Source organism: Xenopus tropicalis, chromosome 2, assembly GCF_000004195.4.
Source record: "Xenopus tropicalis strain Nigerian chromosome 2, UCB_Xtro_10.0, whole genome shotgun sequence".
Classification (NCBI taxonomy): Eukaryota; Metazoa; Chordata; class Amphibia; order Anura; family Pipidae; genus Xenopus; species Xenopus tropicalis.
Window position 1 is genome coordinate 129,761,997 of NC_030678.2, and position 20,903 is coordinate 129,782,899.

General features: G+C 35.7%; 1 protein-coding gene across 2 annotated transcripts in view; it reads right to left on the bottom strand.

Moving 5' to 3' along the window:
• Window positions 1–20,903, bottom strand: part of tdrd3 (tudor domain containing 3) — a 102,791-nt gene that overhangs the window by 16,625 nt on the left and 65,263 nt on the right. For both annotated transcript variants that reach the window (XM_031895819.1, NM_204054.1), the window contains 5 exon segments: window positions 20,801–20,872; window positions 19,777–19,926; window positions 15,914–16,051; window positions 13,599–13,755; window positions 11,526–11,651 (listed from right to left, as the gene is read on the bottom strand). In XM_031895819.1, the coding sequence (XP_031751679.1) occupies window positions 11,526–11,651; window positions 13,599–13,755; window positions 15,914–16,051; window positions 19,777–19,926; window positions 20,801–20,872 (643 nt within the window).

A 20,903-nucleotide genomic window follows, 5' to 3' on the forward strand; every position in this document is an offset into this window, starting at 1 on the left:
CAGTGTAATGCAACTCCTCCTTCACCTTGTTCCATTGTGAAAGGATGTATTAATGAGTTCCTCTGCTGCCTATAATTAATGGCGCACAGATTCTCTGTAACTTCAAGCCCAAGAACCTGCTATTTTCAAGCTGAAGGAAGGGGCTGTATTATACCGTGAGCCTAAGAGTGTGAGAAACTGGTCCCAAAGAGAACAGAGATAAACTATGATGTTTCATTTTCCAACTGTGGAATTGGGTATGACTGTGCAAAATATATTTTGGAAGTTTAGATCTCAGGTCTTTATGCATTTTTAACATGAGCTGCGTGAGCTATAGGAACACAGGTATTGTTTGTGCCTCAAAATACACATATCCATGCTCTGGGTTCAGTCCAGCTTAGTGCATTGAAGGTACCATTTTCACTTCTTTAAGAAAGAAACAAACACAGTCAAACTGCATAGACACAACAGAGGAAAAGGAAAGAAGCAGAAAAGAAGAGAGAACAAAAGAAATGAGAATAATCAGGAAGGTAACAAAACCTCACAGTCATATGAAGATTTTAGCCAGCAAGTAAATGTTTATATAAACAGTTGGGGGCATAGGCCAAACTTTATGTGTTAAAGGAGAAAGAAAGACTAAAAACTAAGTAAGCTTAGTAAAAACTAAGTAAGCTTTATCAGAAAGGTCTATGTAATACAGCCATAAGCACTCACAGAAAGATTAGTTGTGTCTGTAATTCCTGTGCCAGAGACACACAGCTTTCTGTTCTCTGCTCTTTCCTGCTCCCCTCTCCTTCAAGAATGCTAAGAACTCACTCCCAGCCCCCCCTTAGGAATGTGGATCTAAGCTAATCAACAGGAAGCTGACTCATAGTCTAACGAACTGAGCATGTTCAGTTTGGTCTGCATGTCTGTGCAGGAGTGTGGCATTATGGGAACTTTCTTTACACAGCTCAGCGTTTTTTCTTCCTGTTTGGCTTCTGATCATCTGAACAGGTGAAATGTGAAGAGACTTAAGGGCACTATTGAGACAACTGAAGGAATGCCTGCAGCTTGAGATTAACTCTTTATTAGCCTTTCCTTCTCCTTTAAAGGGGAACTCTGTTTACACAGCAATTTTTCTCCCTTTAGCAGTCATGATTTGAAGATATGGCTTTCTTTGGCGTTTTAGCTTCATGGGTTTCCACCCACATTCCAGGCAGGTTAATTGTCTCAGAGCATTCCAGGGTGATTGATATTCATATCTGGAAGTTTTATCCTCTTCAATTTGTCTGTCCCTTGATATGAGCCTGATGTACTTTAAAGAAGTGAAAGACACTATGCAGTACATTGCTGTAGGACACAGAATGAGACTCACTAATAAGGACAAGACTCAGAAAGGGTTCCATTTTATACAAGGAGCCAGAACGAATCCACAAATTTTAAGAGACACGGGATTAAAAAAAGATAACTGGATACAGAGTGTTAATTCCCGTTGCTTGCTAATTCTTATTGAACGTAAGCAATTTATTTTGTTTGTTGTCTGCCATCGCACAACTGTCTAAAATATCGATCTTAGATTTGCATGAAAGGCTTGGGAAAAACAATATAAGTTATCCATATTTACTGGCCCAAAAAATACACACTCTTTTAAAAAGACGTATATTCTTTGTTCCAAATATCTGGTTGGTGTCCAACAAAAAATATAGTACTATCACTGGTATATAAACACTTAAGTCACTGAAATGAAACTCTGTGTGTTATTTTCATTCTGCTGTTGCATGTTTTAGATGACCTTTGGGAGATAATTATAGAACCAGGCTTTTCATGCAGGTATAAAAAAAACAAGCTTGTTGAAATACAATATATCACACGCTTTTCACTTGTACCCATCTTTGACAGAGCATTATTTATAGACCACCGTTGATGCCAGTTTTCTTGTTTGCTCCTAATTTAAGAATGAAAACAGCAGGCTTTTTTCTTTGTATCTATATATTATATCGACACTAAAAAAAGGAATTTTTGCAACTGAATAATTATAATGCATTTTTTCTTTTGCAAAAAAATGGAACTTACAGCATTCATCATTTTTGTTGCATGCAGTGATTACTCAAAGGGCCACAGCATAACACCACTGGATACAATACCACCTGGATCCAATATATCTGTGCTATGTTGTGTAATACAGATGTAGTGTTATTATTTATAGTATAAACTCTGCTACACTTCCTGATATTCCAGCCTCACTTATAAGGATCAGTCAGATTCTACTGAGGTCCAGGAGGACTTGCCTCAAGCTATATTTGGCAGTCGTTCCTGCACCATCTTCCTAGAACCTTCTTAAGGTTCCAGTCACCTCTTCTTCTGCCCTTCTGAATGTATGTTTTGGATCCAAAACAGTTTTGGTAGTACTATTTCAAGTGAATGTGTTCTGAATATTTACTATGATAAACATGTTATTTTAAGGAAAAATATTTGCAAACTTCAGGTCTAGAGAAAATAAGTTGCAAACTGGTTGGTGATTACTGGTAATGGGCTGTAGTAGCCACAGCTACTCAAGTAATAGTTCTGATGTATTAATTAAACCTGAGCATAGAACATGAGTTCATGCTTTGTGCCCTTATTACTAAACCTGTGTGCATGGTATAACGTCACCAATGAGTTCAAATACATTGTTTACTTCATTAAGTGCCCATGTGGTCTTATGTACATTGGAAAAACTGTTACCACGTATGGCCAATCATCGATCAGCAATACGAGCTGCTCTAAAATGTGGGGAAGCAAGCACACCAGTGGCAGCACACTTTCTTATCCATAAATATACATTGGCCAGTTTACGATGCATGATTATTGACCACATTCCACCTTTGATTCGTGGAGGGGATCGGAACAAACTCCTACTACAGAACTTCAATGGATGCATCGCCTTAACACCATCAGTCCCCATGGTTTAAACAAACTAGTGTCCTATTCTGCATTTTACCTTTAGGTTGTTGATTACCTGAGTGTATCCAGTCTATACAGTACCTCTCCGGATTAGTGTTATGAATACCATCACATTATGACTCTATTTATGATATTATCAATTTTGACTTGGTCTAACTAGCTGTAATATGAACTATATGTTTTTTGAAGATGTATCCAACAGCCTGTTGAACAATGTGTATAACTATACTACAAAGTAAGATATGTGTATCTTATCTGGACTTTTGATACATTGCTTGATTATGACCGACCTTACATTTTATGCGTTGATACACTATTGTTACATTTAGTCTTTTTCTCTCTCTCTGTCTTAATCTCCTTCCTATATAGACACAATCTCTATTCTATTAACGTTTGTTGTCCTGTCATAACTTTCTCTTCGGCTGTGTTCCTTAGTTGTCTATCCAAAAAGAACACACTACTGAGGGATATGTTTTTATATATTTTTTATATTCTATTTTGTTTTTTATTCTTATTTTTTTGTGTTTTGTTCTTTATTTTTATTTTTAACTTAACAATACAATTTGGTCTCAACCCCATTAGAATAGCATTTCTTCTCGAGGCGAGTATGCCCCTCCTTCAGTCCTGTATGCACCACCTCACCTGTGTTATGCCGTGATCTAGTGACAGAAACGCTCCACTTGACACAGCTAGGGTCTACCTGGGTTCTAATCGCCTAAGCACGGCAAGCTTACTATTGGTGTGGGGGTCTCGTGTGTCACGGTGATGAACTATGATCCACCGGTTTCCCCTATTCTATGAGCGCTCTCTGGCTGAGAAGGTAATCTCCTATAAGGGAGTACATGATTACGTATACATCAGTTCCACTTACTAAATAGTGGTAAGATCGCGAGCCTTATTATACCCATGCAAGGAGACTAGGGGGCACATTTACTAACCCACGAACGGGCCGAATGCGTCCGATTGCGTTTTTTTCGTAATGATCGGTATTTTGCGATTTTTTCGGAAAATTATCGCGACTTTTTCGTTACCAATACGATTTTTGCGGAAAAACGCGAGTTTTTCGTAGCCATTCCGAAAGTTGCGATTTTTTCGTAGCGTTAAAACTTGCGCAAAAAGTTGCGATTTTTTCGTAGTGTTACAACTTGCTCAAAACGTCGCGCCTTTTAAGTTTTAACGCTACGAAAAAAACGCAACTTTTCGCGCAAGTTTTAACGCTACGAAAAAATCGCATCTTTCGGAATGGCTACGAAAAACTCGCGTTTTTTCGCGCAAATCGTATTGGTAACGAAAAAGTCGCGATAATTTCCGAAAAGTCATAAAGGCGCCGAAAAAAAACGCAAAAAATACGAAAAGTCGCAAAATGTTCGTTTTCCAATCGGAATTCTTCCAATTCGGTCGGAATTCGTGTCTTAGTAAATCAGCCCCTAGGTGTCATTACTGCATACGTGTCAGTAATAAACTCACTGACGGCGAACGAGCGGGGCGGTCACCATGGCAACCCGACTTACAGATTTACATTGGAGGTACGGTGCCGATCGGGGTGAGTCTACATACAGATCCCCAACCTTCCCATAAATAGCATTCTTATACTACTACTAACTATGAGTCTCCCGGCGGGCAGTGATCGTATGTCAGAGCGCAGGACTGTGATACTAGGTTACCATGGCAACGCGCCTTTACGGTGGGCAGTTCAGCACTTCTATATTCTGCTTTATAACTTTTCCCTTGTGCAAAAGACATCAATATAATCTGTAGTTTGCCCTTGTGTTTTCCATGATGCTTTTCATTGGTACACAACCATATCCGTTGCCCACAGAGTATGAGTTATAGTTCAACCTCACGGTACAGTCTTCTGCATCTGGATCTTTATTTTACTTACCTGTCTTTCTCTTTCTTGATTTTCTGCTCACTGCTTGAGCTATTGTTTGTCTTTTATGCATTATCCATGATTTTTGTACTATAATATGTATATATGTGTGTATTTGAATTTATTCAATGGTGATTGGTCTGACACATAATGACGTCATGAACTACAGTTTGGCGCCAAACTTGGTTTAAGAGTGGGTTTGAAATTTCTTTGTTCACTTTGAGAAAGGCTGTGGATACGGCCGAAACGTTAGTTTGACGTGTTTTCCATCAAATAAATATTTCTTTATTTGCACTAAGTCCTGTGAGTGCGGCATCTACTTTGGACTGTACTATTTCTATTATACTGCACCCAGGCATACTTGGACTTGGTTAAACGTGAGTGCCTACTTGCATGCATGTTCTGGTATATATATACAGGTATAGGACCCATTATCCAGAATGCTCGGGACCAAGGGTATTCCGGATAAGGGGTCTTTCCGTAATTTGGATCTCCATACCTTAAGTCTACTAAAAAATTAATAAAACATTAATTAAACCCAATAGGATTGTTTTGCATCCAATAAGGATTATTTATATCTTAGTTGGGATCAATTACAAGGTTCTGTTTTATTTCTACATAAAAAAAGGAAATCAGTTTTAAAATTCTGAATTTGGGGGGGGGGGGGGGGGGCACATTATACTATGGGATTGAGAGTAATTTTAGCTAAATCTTAGCAGATTATTAAGTGAAACAGTGGGCACTAAAATCTCCAAAATATTCCCCATGCATCACTCAGCAAAAGATGGATGCAGATGCAGACAAATGTTAATTAAACAGAACCCCCAAGTACACAGTACATTAAAAACAAATAGAAATTACACCTCCAAAATATTGTACAGTGGTATTACATGCAGACACTATAAATACAGGTATGGGACCTGTTATCCAGAATGCTTGGGACCTGGGGTATTACGGATAAGAGATTGTTCCATAATTTGGATCTCCTACCTTAAGTCTACTTAAAACATTATTTAAACAGTAATTAAATCCAATAGGATTGTTTTGGCTCCAATAAAGGATTTATTATATCTTAGTTGGGATCAAGTATAAGGTACTGAGAAAAAAGAAACCATTTTTAGAAATGTGAATTATTTTAATAAAATGGAGTCTATGGGAGATGGCCTTTCCGTAATTTGGAACCTTCTGGATAATGGGTTTCCGGATAAGGGGTCAAATACCTGCACTGTATTTATTTGTATTTTAAGAATTAAATAGGAAAATATATGAAAGAAAGTTGTGATCAGCACTCCAAAGTCATTATACAGTGAATGACAGTTGTCACTGGCATTCCCAAGACATTACCTACATTGAGGGGCTGGGGCAAATGTACCACAAAGCATTACATACAGCGAGAGTAAGTGGGACCACGCACTCAAGGCTGAGCTGTTAAAATCGGGACTTTCCTGTGAAAATCGGGACAGTTGGGAGGTATCTAAATGATGTATAATCTCTAAAGAGCTGTTGAATATATCAGCACAAAATAATTTAAAAATAACACAAGCAAAAAAATATTTTTAGGCCAAGATCAAACATATTAATTATTTCTTGTTACAAAAAATAAAAACATTCAAAGGAAATATTCTGACTTGAATATTTTTGTACAAGGAATAAGTCAGTGAGAAATTCTAGAACCATAAAGTCTGTATCCACAAGAAAAAAATAAACTGTTTTGCCTCAAAGCACTCAGAAAAATAAAAATAGAATCATATTTTTATAGCAAAATTCAAAGCTATTTTCCAAACTCTCATTTCTGCAAAAGTGTGCTATAACTGCATGTTTTTGACAAGCTAAACCAATTTTTTTTTGGGAACATAAAGGTCATGGTTCATTATTTCCAGGAGAGATTTGTTCCCTTCATTGACATAGAAATCAAAAAATCCCACAGAATGTTATTCTCTATGTAAATATATATGTGTGTTGCTCATAACTTTAAGGGGAAATTTCCCTCTGATTTTTCAGTTTGCTGGAAATATGATTAATAGTATCACGTGGATTTATGAATTCCTACCCAATAAAGGAGGGGGAGTATATTACTGTGTTGTACACTTAAAGGCTATCTGAGCTTGTGTGCAGTTTTAAAGTGGAGGCCTCCAAGAGTATTTGTTTTTGTTGCTTAGCTTTCAAGCGTTTTAAAGCCAAGAGCACTTTATGAATAAGAAAATTTGTGTAGGTAAAAATTGGTGAGTGCCTGTTTCTGTGGATGCTGCTTTTCTAGTCTCCTTAAACTATAACATTACTTTTGTTTATATGTTTATAAAATATAAACAAATTAGTTCAGCAATGATAAACAGACAATTTAATGCTCAATTACATTTTTTATTTAAATAATCGAGGCTTCTTGGTAATAAATCTCATCTACAAACACATGAATTAAACGCTACGTGCTTAAACTGAGATAACAACATTTTAACACTGCACTGTATATAGCTTTATTCTATCCCTTTAAGCAGACTCAAATACAAAGGTAAGTCTCACAATGTCATTATTGGCTATTACCTGCTTTTAAGTGAATGGCTGGTAAACACTGTTTATCCTCTTGTACCTCAGAAACACAAGCACTTGAAATATCTATATCTGGACATATAATTTCTCTGTAACGCTGCAAATAAACCATTATATGAGCTTGATGCAATATACACAGTCAAATGGTTTCCAGTAAATGACTATACCATTTTCTCTGCCCTGGCACTTATCTCCTTTTACCTAAAAATGGTTGTTTGTGAAATAACAAGGGTTTATTTGCAGGCAGACTATACTGTTTTATTACTAATAAGTCACTACTACTATTAAATTATACCACTGAATTGGCTTGACATATGCTTCTCAGAGGTCTGTTCTGCATGAGAAGCATATATCTTAGCTGTGTGCCACTTCCTCTTGGCACAATTACTGTTTTTTTATTTAAAGAGATACCCCCATATGTAATAAAAGGCACTAAGTTTGCCCAGGAGCAGTAACCTACAGCAACCAATAAAATGTTTGCTTTTAAGCAAGTGACCAGTAAATTCTAGCTGCTGATTGGCTGATTGCTCCTGGGCATGTATAATGTGTAATTAAGATATTCTAGAGACATATTTTAATATATATCATAACAAAAAGAAATTAATTGTCCCATAAAATATAACTTTCCTTTGGTTTCCAGAGTCGAATTCATAAATCTGATTTCCTGCTTTGAATGTCATAAAGTAACTCTGTTGGTAACAATTGCAGTAGCACAAAGAATTGAGATGCAGATACTTTAAAAGAGAAGGAAAGGTAAAAACTAAGTAAGCTTTATCAGAAAGGTCTATAAAAATACAGCCATAAGCCTCACAGAAACGCTGCACTAAGTCCTCTATCAAAAGAAACACAGGATTTCTTGTCTCTTTTTTTTGAAAACATGATATTTTAGTGTCTGACTTCCTCTCTCAGAAACACGATTAATTCCTGTGGCCAGAGTCTGTACAATTCTCTCCTCTCTCCTACTACCCCTCCCACGAGAATGCTAAGAATTCCCTCCTATAGGAATGTGTGATCTGAGTTTTAACGGCTAGACTGCAGGCAGGAAGCTACTTAAAATGGCAGCTGCTATCTTAAGCAAATGGAGAAAGCTTCTTAAGTATACTCAGGTATGGTAATGGTTTCTGCAGAATAAATATATTGTTCTAGGTGGCACTAATGTGGCAAATCTACTGGCAGTAAAATGCCAAAATAACTTTCCTTCTCCTTTAATGCATGAATCTCTAAACAGAAAAGAATATTTTTGAGTGGAATGGACTAATGAGAAAGAATAGACAGTAGCCACAAAGTGGTATTTGACACAATAAGACTACTATGTATATAGTTTTAGGCATAATGTGGATATTTGAAAAAATAGAGGATGGGGTTTGGATAATTTATTTTTTTAAATTGAAACAAGAAATTATCAAAACATGTGAAATTTCATAACTACTTAGCTCCCTGCTTCAGGCATGGTATATACAGAAAATGTATATACCATGCTGGAACCAATTAGTCCCTGAAGCTTGCATTTTTTAATCTAATTAGCCAATAAAAGGTATCACTAATATATTTAGGAAAAGAATCAGAGAATAAGAAAAAAAAAATTTATTACCAAAAAGGTAGACTTTTTGTCCACCTTTTTGGCAATAAAAAAATGTTTTCTTAGTTTCATAAGACCTGAGTGTGCGGCTTCTGATTCTTTTCCTGTGTGCTTTTTCCTGAACTCTGCACCCAGGCATTCTTTGTTTTTGGTTTTGTGAGTGCCGGCTGCTCCTACATGTATGTATATATATATATATATATATATATATATATATATATTTACACAAAGATATAATATCAACTTGTAGGGTCTTTATCACCAATACAACACTACAGAACATTAACAAAGAAATTGAGAAATTGTAGCACAGTATTAGAAGCCTATTACTTTAAAATACAACACTACATGCTGACTAATTCCATTGTACATATTTTTTGCTCTGAATATGTTCGATTATTATGTTACAGAAAAAGCTGTAAGTAATATTTTTAAAGAAAATGTTGCAAACACAGTGTTCCCTATAAGGCAGTAGTTCGGTAGGGTTAAAATTCAACTGGTGTAAGGGATGAGATGCATTATTACCCCTTACTAAACTGTATCGGGCTCCAGCACAGCTTAAAGATTCACAGCTTCATAAGTGAAGTATGTTTTATGTAGGCATAGTGAGACATAACTGTCACTGTAATTACATGTCAGTAACTAACATAGCAGGGTGACAATTTTCATATATTATTCATCTTAGTATAAATCAAAGGATGGACATTATTTGTTGGAAAATCTGTGTTTCCATGTATTTTCCACAGTTAAGCCCATTAATCTAGTCATAGGGGCACATTTATCAAAGTACGATTGTATTCGAATACAAAAAATTTGTATTTTTTCTAATTTTAGTACTATGCATATTCGAACTCGTACTTTGATGAATCTGCCCCATAGTGTAACTATGTATTTATAACTGCAAAAATGCACAACATCATCTTTAAAATAAATAAATAAATAAAACTAATCTTATTAGATTTTATTAAATCTAGACAATATAATTTTATTCCTGTTCTCACAGTGACAATTATAGCCTTTGGACACACTCTGCACACTTATGATTACACACTTGTATGATTGATACAGTTTATCCAGTCATAAAACAATTTCCTAAATGATTTTGATGGTCTTAATACCATCACACAGCCTGCATTAGCAAAAAAAAAAAAAAAAAACCCTTGCAGTATTTCTTAAAACATTTATATTGTGTAGGCTCTTTTTGCATTTCTTAAAAATGTACATCTTTCATTTCTTCCACAAACATTCCACAGGTCCAAATACATAATAATGCTATTCATTTGTAGAGAAGGGGGCCAGACTGACCATGTAACCAACATTTTGGCACATTTTATTGTTTTAAGTTACTGATTTGGTAGCTAGATGACGAAACTGGTGACCTGATACCACACGAATTGCTCCAGAACAATCTGGGTGGATAATCAGGCAACAAGAATGAAACAGGAGCAAAAGTTAAGAAAATACACAGCCTTTATTTTGCCCAGTTTTTTGTGCTTTTCTCTCATAAAGAGTTGCAGTTATAGAATGCAAGCCTTGTGTGAAGCTCTGTCTAAATCTGACCACAGAGAGATTGATAATCTGCCCACCAAATTAGTTTATAGACTGGACAATGGAAATAAAATGCACATATGGATTTTTTCTTAACCTGGGTTAAAAGTGGACATATAGAAGTTTATGTGAATTTCCTGTAATTGCTTACTACCTTTGACAGTGCACTTTTTACTTTGCCAGTGTCAGTTCACACAGAAATGCTTATACCTTGTGTGAAAATCAGTTACAGCACAGTGACTGATAGGAAAGCTTAAAGGTACAGTTTAGTGTAAAAATTAAACTGGGTAAAATAGACTGTGAAAAATAAAAAATAATTTGTAATATAGTTAATTGGGCAAAAATGTAATCTATAAAGGCTGGAGTGAGCAGATGTCTAACATAATAGCCAGAACACTACTTCCTGCTTTCAGCTTTTTAATCTCTTAGGTAGTCAGTAACTTTGGGGGGGGTCACATGGAACATAACTATTTAGTTTAGGAGCATGCAGGTGAGATTCAAAAGCAAACTAACTGAATAGTTATGTCCCAAATGCCCCCCCTCCCTTTAGTCACTGATTCCTAACAGCCTAGAGAGCTGCAAAGGAGGAAGTAGTGTTCTGTCCACTCCACATCTGTCCACTCCAACCTTTATAGATTACATTTTTGCCCAACAAACTACATTGATTTTTTTTATGTTGCATAGTCTATTTTATGCAGTTTCCTTTAGACACTAAACTATTCCTTTAAGTGAAGATACAAGGATTTTTACAGAGACCAAGAACCATGGGCTATATGACCCATAACCAATATGTTATAAATGTTGCACTGCAAAACAGCTTTAGTTTAGTTTATAGTACTGCTTTATAAAGTACTCACATTTTTCAAAACTTTGCAAAGTAGAAAAGTTAAAAAAAAAATGATTTCTTAAAACAAAAACGAGACACAAACCAAATTCCAAATTATGTTTTTGGTTATTTCTTAACATCAACAATGAGATGTTTACTGTTATTATATTAACAGTTATAGACTAGTAAATAATCGCTGGTTGTTGGACATATATAACCATCATACATATCAATAATTAAACTATATTGCTCACCTTCAATAGAAAAGCTTCCCATCTTGGACTCCAGAAAGTCAAACAGAGTACTTGGTGCTGAAGGCCTGGCACTAGTTAATTCATCATCTTCTTCAGCACGTGTTCTCCCTCTGCCTTTTCCCTTTCCTGTTAGAAGCATTAGATGTAAAAGTATATATGTAATTTTAAGAGCCATAACAATAAAACTGACTTGGCCAGAGGACAGCATCCAATACTAACGCACAATGGTGAAGCATATTCACACATACAACATAATTTGTCATTTCTTTCTTTTATAGAATGTTATCTTTCAAACACCCTTTCTCTACAGTTAAATAAGATGCCTGTCCAAATTAATTTGCAATTTGTGTGTGTGAAGTAGACAATACATTTTAATGAAGTATTGTTCAACAGCTTGTCAGTGAAACAGCCAAACACAACCTACATTTATTTTCATTAGGTACTTGACTGATATTACAATGAATCACACTTTCTCTGCATTGTGATGTATTAAATTGCCCTTGAAGGGACTTGATCAGATCTTTTAAATGTGTAAAAAAACCAACTGCCCCAACCGCAGCAATAAAGAGTATACAACATTAATAAAGATATTTGCGTATGTTTGATTCTTATGCCTGTTTTTTTTAATTCCATCAAAAAGGTTTTATTACAAATTTGAATGAAAAAAAACCTTAAAATATACAATAACTTGAAGTTTAAATACACCTCCCACTGACTTATTAGTATTATTATTTATACAGTGCCAACATCTCCCACAGAGACAAAACAGTACAGATAAACAAACATTTTACCAGTATAGATTCACAATTGCATATTGTTAGTAGACAACAGGGTGAGGGCCCTTCTTAAAATCTAAGCCTTATCTAGAAGATTTGCCGGTGTAAGACGCAGAATTTTTTTATTCCTGTTTTTCAGACTTCTTTTTTCATTTTGATTTTCTCAAACTGCCGTAAAATTCAATCTTGAATTTTAATAAATAGGCCCCAAGTGTCAACTTACAAATGTATTAACTGTTGCTTGCCAAAAAAATCACTTATAGGGTTATGCAATGAATGATCTTAAAGGAGAATTAAAGCTTAACTAAACAAGTAGCCTACATATGTTGCATATTCTATTTTGGGCTTCTGTACCAGCCCAAGGCATCCACAGCCCTTTAGCAGGGAAGATCTGTGCCTCCAAAGATGCCCCAGTAGCTCCCCATCTTCTTTTCTGCTGATTCCCTGCACATGCTCTGTGCTGCTGTTACTTACCTGAGCTTAGGAAACCCACTCACAATGTACTGTATATATAGAATATAAATATAACAGTATAAGGCTGATAAGTGATTAATACAGATAATTACTACATTGCAGCTCTGAAACCAGTGCAATTAGCATCAGAAAGTAGTCCTGTAGCATCAGCTTATATGTCAGATCAGCCTCATTTTCTGCTTGCAATAACCCCTAAAGCTCAGCTTCTCAATAGCTGCTCAGAGCCCACTGAACATGTGCACTGACAGTTCTAACAGAATGCAAGACAGGAAGTTCCTGTGACAACCATAAAGACTTATATCATTACTACTATAGGGATGCTGAAACTTTAAGCTTGCGCAGTCATTTTAGTATATAAAATATGGCATTTCTAGCCATATTCATGTTTAGGGTTTAGTTCTCCTTTAAATTTGTTACTTGTCTAGTAATCCATAGCAACCTATCAGTAGGCAACAATGTTTGATCAGAAACATCTGAGCCTAACCCAGTAAGCTGCAAAACTGTTCCCCAGATTGGGGATGAAGGTCGGAGGACCTTCATCTTTAAATAAACATAGTCTAAGGTCCACTGGAGATTAGGAACCATTGATTACATTAGTTTATAAGTGCTAAGTATCTTCAGCCTGGACAGACAAAAATATAACTGGGGGGGGGGGGGGGGGTTTATTCCCAGCATGGTTTAAATTGTTGCCTTGTCAACCCTTGAAAGACTAGGGCTTTAACTCTCTAAGTTTATAAGAAGGTTACAGGCAGAAGTGCTGCTAATAAATTAAAAATACCATGTAGACATCCCTTATAAAAATGAAAAAAAAAACAATATTTACCTCTGGCTGGTGGTCCTTGAACTGGTTTGGATTTGTTGCCTGTCAAGAGGGAATTTAAGGCAGCTTCCACATTGTTGCTGTGGTCCATAAGTGCCTGCCTGGCTGCATCCTTACTAAATCCCATTTCTGTGATGTGTCTCAGTGCCTTTTCATCTACCTGCAACAGAAGAACACAGTGCTTCACAAAACATACACAAAACTACCTTCTGCTTTGGTGTTCTCCTTTAACGTACTTTTTTTATTAAAGCCTTTTACATGATAAATCATTTTTCCTGGTCCAGTGCAAATTATATCTAGTTGCTCACTGCAATTAAGAGTGTTTAACCTGTTTTTCAAATGCGTATAAATGGGACACGGAATTAAAAGAAGCTTTTATATGAAAAGTCATTCATACAAAGAGCAGCACATGTTGCTTCTGTACAGACACACATTTCTTCTCCATATTGGAAATGCCTCAAATTAATCAGAAAAAGTCTTCAGAGAATAAACATACAAATATATAGGGGCAGAATTTTCACATTAAAAGCGAAATAGAATATTGATGTTGCCTTGTTTTAAACAGTGTCTTTTTTCTGTGAAGAGTTTATTTATTTAGTTGGTATTGCACCACTTTTTAAAATAGAATGAGAAACAAATAGTTTACACTGTAATCAAAGCAAATGGAATGACGCATCTAGTAAAATAAACAAGAAGAATAAAACATCCAACAATAAACTGAAAAGTACTTCCAATATTCTGAAATCACATCCGCATATCAGAACATGGTTTCAGGCAACCATACAACAGATTCTTTTTCTACAAAAAACATGATTCTCCTTTGCCCTCTTAAGGTCACAGAAACCATATTCATTCCCACAATACTAATGGGATTTTTTATTGTAAAACCATCATGGTAAAATGCTATTTGTGGCAAATTAATTAAAAAAAAAACAGCATATTTCAAATAACCAATTACAGCATTCAAACTATCTTTTAATAAGATTAAAGGGCAAGGTCACCACAAATTAAATTAACATGTTATTAACAGAAGCAAGTTAGGTTTAAATCTGGTCTTCATTTGCCTTTCTGTATAGTCCCTATACTATTTATACAGTAACTTAAAAAAAAACAAGAAAAACCTAGCAGCCAGGTAGTAGAGTCTGAATTGGAGACTACAAAACAACCAGAAGTGGGTTAGAGCATAGAAGAATGTAACACAAAAAAACACAAAAAATAAACTGCATTGAAAAACAAAGACACAAAATAGCTTTCTGTAAGACTACAGGAGTGACATTGAGTCAGCAACATGTGAGCCCTGAAAGTAACTCCTCTTGGCCGCTGTTAAAGGGGTTGTACACCACCAAAGTGGTAGCTCTTTGCCATTCATTTGCATAACAGTAATTCTGTTGATAGGCAATTGTATTAACTCTATGCAAATCGAAGTGGAGCTAGTGCATTGCTGTATTGCAACTCGCCAATCTCCCCAATGTGGTTTCCAAGGAACAGGTAAGTGCTTAAAGGAGAACTAAGCCATAAAGATGAACATGACTAAAAATGCTATATTTTGTATACAGGTATCGGACCAGTTATCCAGACTACTCGGGATCTGGTGTTTTCCGGATAAGAGATCTTATTTTTTTGCCCCAATAAGGATTAATTATATCTTAGTTGGGATCAAGTACAAGGTACTGTTTTATTATTACAGGAAAAAAAAAGGAAATCATTTTTAAAAATTAGAATTATTTGCTTATAATTGAGTCTATGGAGCATGGCCTTTTTCGGTAATTCGGTAATAATGGGCTTAAAGTTTTAGCATCTCTATAGTAGTAGTGATACTGGTCTTTACAGTTGTCACAGGGGTTTCCTGTCTTGGATTCTGTTAGAACTGTCCGGGACACTGCACATGCTCATTTAAGCGTAATTTAAATAGCAAACAAGCAGGCATTTGTTAAAACAACTGTATTTGGAGAAGTTTTTATTTTTTTGGTAGGACTTTGCAAAAAGTTGAACAACCCCTTTAATTCCAGAGCTACCGGTGCTATCGGTGCACACTGTAATATGCATCTTGCACCTAATACTTGTGAGCTAATAACACAAGTACATAGGAGCATGTCTAGATACAAGTGCCCTTGTGAAGAGCATTCAGATGGAGGCAATTTATAGCTTTGGACTCTGTCTATTCTAATGTAAACAGTGTAGAATACAAGTTTAAAAAAAACAATAAAGCAAGTTTGTATTTTGAGCAGAAAGTGACATAAAGCTTGTGTGAAAACACAATCTGGAACCCTAGCAAAGCACTGGAAGGGTTATTATGTGGTCTAGTCATTAAAACTTACCAGTTCGCGATATACTCCTTCTGATTTCCCTTCAGCTCTGATTATCTTCTCTTTTTGGAACACTTCCTTGTTACGGCTCCCTCCAGCACCTGGATTGAGATTACTTCCAGCATTACCACCTCCTCCGAACGTCTTTGTCTGGAGATAAGAGAAGCTGTATTAAAGTAAACAACTCAATTTTAAACTCATCCCAAAGATTAAGCCATAATGCAGAAGGCAATAAATCCATGAAAGCTGCATTTTTTTATTATTAAGCTGTACCTACTGATAAATAAAACGCTAATTTCCATAACACGAGCAGTTATCTACTCATTGGCTTTTCATTCTACAGTGTTTGAAGCAGTAAAAAAAATAAGTTGTGTAATGTGTGCGTTTATGAGCTACTTTGAACTCAGTCATAACAGTAAACTAAAATGGAAAACTATATAGTATGAAATAAAATAACATGAGCGTTAAAGTGGTTGACTTCCAGAATAACATTACACAAAGGCCAAGTTTTTGCAGAATTTACTGTGTTATTTAAAAATGAGTAATATCGGGGGATGCCAAAAAATAAAATGTCTTTTTTCCAGCAAAATGGCAATTGTAATATCCTAATCATAACATTATGGTATTTATTGGGTAAGCAGTGGTAAACCCATTTTCCTGCAGTACACACAGATACGAAATGGAAAATTTCACATTACCAAGCAGTGCTCTGCCACACAACAAATTACGCATTTAGAGGCCTGCTTATGGCCCTACCAGAGCTAATGAGCCAAAGCAATCTTAAAGAAAAGCCACAAATTACTCTTAATAGCATCATGAGGAGATGCCATCACTGATCTACTCGGGAATAAATCTGGAATTAAATTTAAAGCATAAGAAAAAACAGTTCCTTTACAGCAAATGTCACAGTAAGCATTTTGGTCCTCTCTAGAGTATTACAAAACAAACCCAGAAATACAATTATGCCCTGAAAAATGAGCACAGGTAGATGCACACCCGCAGCACTTGTCTTTACTGTCAATGGGAAGTGACATGTTGGCATATGGTAACGGGCGAGGTAGCCCAAAAATGTGTACCAAAGGGCACCACATGTTATTAGCACAATTTTAGGTCTTTGTTCAATGTTTAAACAAAACAATCTCAATAGCATGCCTTCCAACCTAAATGTGGCAGATATACACAATTTAGCTGTGTTCACAGTACAGTTTGTCCAAAGGTTGCCTTCTGCAACAGGTTAAATATCTATTAAGGCAAGGCTGTTCAACTAAAGGCCCACAGCCCCTAATTACGTTTTGTAAGATATTATTTTATTATAACCTGTCAATAACATGGTAAACATTAAACAGAACTGTTTGCTGGATATGTTCAACAACACTCATGCATCACCTGCATTCTTTAGTTAGTACATTTTGTACTACAAAGGCTGGAAACCCAAACTGTCAGTTGGCATAGTTCGGGACTTGATGAGAAATGGAAATAAGAGAATAAGAGATGGAATGTTATTAGTGTAAACTTCGAGAGTCACAGCATTGCCGATAACTGCTAAACAGTCACAATAGTGAATAAATTCAACTTCTTAGACTGAAGCATTCTTAATACAAACTCTTTTCTCAGCTTTTAGAGAGTTTTATTATAGTTATAACTATGCCTATTACTCAATGCTTTTTTAGTTTAGTTTGTACAATCTTTTCAGCAGGTTTAAAGATATACTGAGAACTAAAAGTAAAACTTTTTTTTATATCTATCTTAACGTTGTCTTAGTATGCTATTCATAAAAGTATTTGCCAGATGCCATTACATTACCTATCTGATCCCCCATGTTCCTCTATGAGGGGGCTGCCATATTTGTGCAGCAATAATCCATTAGCATTAGAAACTATAACGGACAGGCTGAGAAGGGGCAGTCAAGTTAGCAAAACAGTCAGGTTTAGCAACTTCAAGTAACACTACAAAAGCAGCCCTATTAGTGAAAAACGATCAACATGACCTATAGGTAACTTTTAATGTACATTCATATATTGAAGATTAGTTTTTTTAGTGTCAGTATAACTCAAATGGCAACATGGAGAGACAAAGATGGCTCTTAACTCTCCACTATAAAAATCTAGAGCACTGCATACAAAATCAAGAATAGATTCAAGGCAATAAACAAAATGACAACACTGGCATAATTTCTGCAATTCTATCAAGATATAGAAGACTTTCCACTTATTAGCAATGTCAACATGAAGTACATTTCAAACAATTTTGTGCTTTACTATCCTTATCCTGGAAAGGCAAAACTCTGGCTGTGACACTACTTGAGTTGTTATTTTAGAGATTTTTGTTTATTCAAGAAAACAGCAGTAACATAATTTATTTGCTTTAAATTTGTAATTTAAATAATCTGTACTTTCATAATAAAAACTATATTTAAAGACATATTGTGTAAAAATCAAGAATATGCCTGCATTATACTCTTTTAAATACAGAAGGAATGCCATCTTCAAAAACCCTACTAGTCCCGCACACTCTTTTACTGGAGCCAGTGGCACTCAGCCCACTGCAGTGTAGGATAGGAGTCAATCAGCAGCTAGGCTGACCTGATAGGAAACTGAAGCTTGTCTTAGTTTGTGTGTGCAGGGCTGTGATTGGCTATTTGTATCCTACTGTGTTTCTGGCAGGGACCATTAGAACACAACCACTCCTTATTTAAAACATAGATTGAGCGAGTAACAAATCTATAAGGAGCTATATAAATTGACCCTTTTTAAGCATATTGACCATTTTATCGAAACCAGCACCATAAATTATTCATTACTGCCTAAAAGTTTGCAAGATGGGGACTTTCCGTCATTCTATGTCTCCTTTAAAAGGGGTACAGCTAACTGGATTTCACTGCACTTGCATGAGTCAGGAAACAGAATGTGACTTAAGCTGTTTCAGTTTCAGATATTTAGTGTATTTAGTGTAAGGAATGACAAAAACAAACCATAAATATTTTTAATAAGAAAAAAAAAAAATAGGCAAAATTGTTTAGTATAAGCCCTAACTAATGTTGAAAAAAAGGCAATATACTGCCCATTAAGCACAGAATTCTAAGCCTTAATAAAGATAAATGATGATCTATTTGAATGATCATTTCCGCTAATTCGATTAATACAAAACAAAAAAATAAATAAAGCTCTTCTACTTAAAGTTAACCATTTTCTTTTAAAGGAGCAGGAAAGGTTAAAACTAATTAAGCTTTATTAGAAAGGTCTATGTAAATACAGCCATAAGCAATCACTGAGTCCTCTATCAAAAAAACACAGGATTGTCTTGTCTTTTTTTGTGTACACATGTACTTTGGTATTAGGCTTCCTCTCTCGGAAAAATCCTTCATTCCAAGGCCAGCTCTCTCCTCTAACCCTTCTCCTGTTTCCCCCTCCCATAAGATTGATCTATGCTAGCAGCAGCAGGAAGCTACAAAGACCAAGCTAAAATGGCAGCTGCAAATGGAGGGAGCTACTAGGGTTCTTTGTGTAGGTATGGTAAAGCTTTCTGTAGAATAAATACAGCGTTCTAGCTTGCACTAATGTGGCAAATCTATTGGCAGTAAAATGCCAAAATGACTTTCCTTCTCCTTTAATTAAAAAAAAACAACTTTATGATAAAGAACAAATTAAACATTATTTGGTTTAACCCATATTTATTCCACTGGCACCCTCCCTCAAGAGATATAATAAGGTCTTCCATCACCCTCCAGACTTTGGAAAGGAGACTATTAATATGATTAAGGCAGATCTAGTTTGAAATCATTTATATTAAGAATAGAAGTCATAAACATGTAAACACTGCATCAAATATTTCAATATTTTGCACTGATAAACATGAAAACAAAATAAGGCTCAAACCTCTTTGCTTTTAGCAACTTCAGCTATAGCAGCAGTTCTTTGCTTTTCAAATTCATCATTCTCCCCAACAGGTTTTGTCACACTGGAAGCTTGCAGAGTTTTTCGGCTATCGAGTTCTTTGCTGTCTACTGAAGCAACTGATGCACATCGCTGATAATGAAACAAATTATAACTATTAGCATGTTAGACTTCGACTAACTTTTTCAGAGATTACAGTGACTTAATTATTCAGCTTCAGCAGCAGAAATCCATGAAAAAGACCAACTAAATACAAGCTGAAAATGGAGCAAACAAATAGAACTTCTTTTCTGTATTAACTTTTAGAAGATGCATGTGGACAACAAACAAATCATTGGGGGTGAGTAGACAGCCTCATACAGATACAAATAAACAAAAGGAATTCTGGGAATGAATTCAACCCTAATGATTTGTTTGTGAATTCACACGTGTGGCTCTACCTAAGCTAATCAGAAAACCCTGCACTACACTGATGAGCCCCAAGAAGGGCAAAACCGGTCTGTAGTTGGGAATCTAATTAGCAATTATTTTGGCTTCTGCTTTAAAAACCCAGTGGGTGAGCTTTAGCCTATAGGATAAACCCACGTAAATGGGATTTTATTGGAGTCCCTTGGAACTCATTCCCAGAATTCCTTTTGTTCATGTAAACAACAAACTCATTGGTTTCCATCTACAGAAAGAACTGTTATCTGGTGTAGCAAGGAAATACCCTGATTCGGTTGTTTTCATGGAGCAGTTGCAGGATCCATGTATCAATGTTTTGAGTGCTGATTTAATTGTGTTGAATAGGAAAAGCTGCAGTAGTGCATCTTCAACCTAAAAATATTTCTTAAAGCATGATAGTTGAGCCCCGCTCTCTAAATCCACCTGCCAGGCTTTTAGACCAAAAAACATGACAACATCCTCACAGTCAGTCCAGGTGTGACCAGTTTAATACATCTACACACAACTTGCATTCTTATAAAATAAAAAATTACAACTTTTTTAAGAGATGAGAAAAATATACCTGTCCAAAAGGCACAAATGGTGGGGGTCCTCCTTCTATTCCAATATTGCTTCTACTGTGCTTTGATAAACTCTGTTAAAAGATCAATTAACATATATTATGT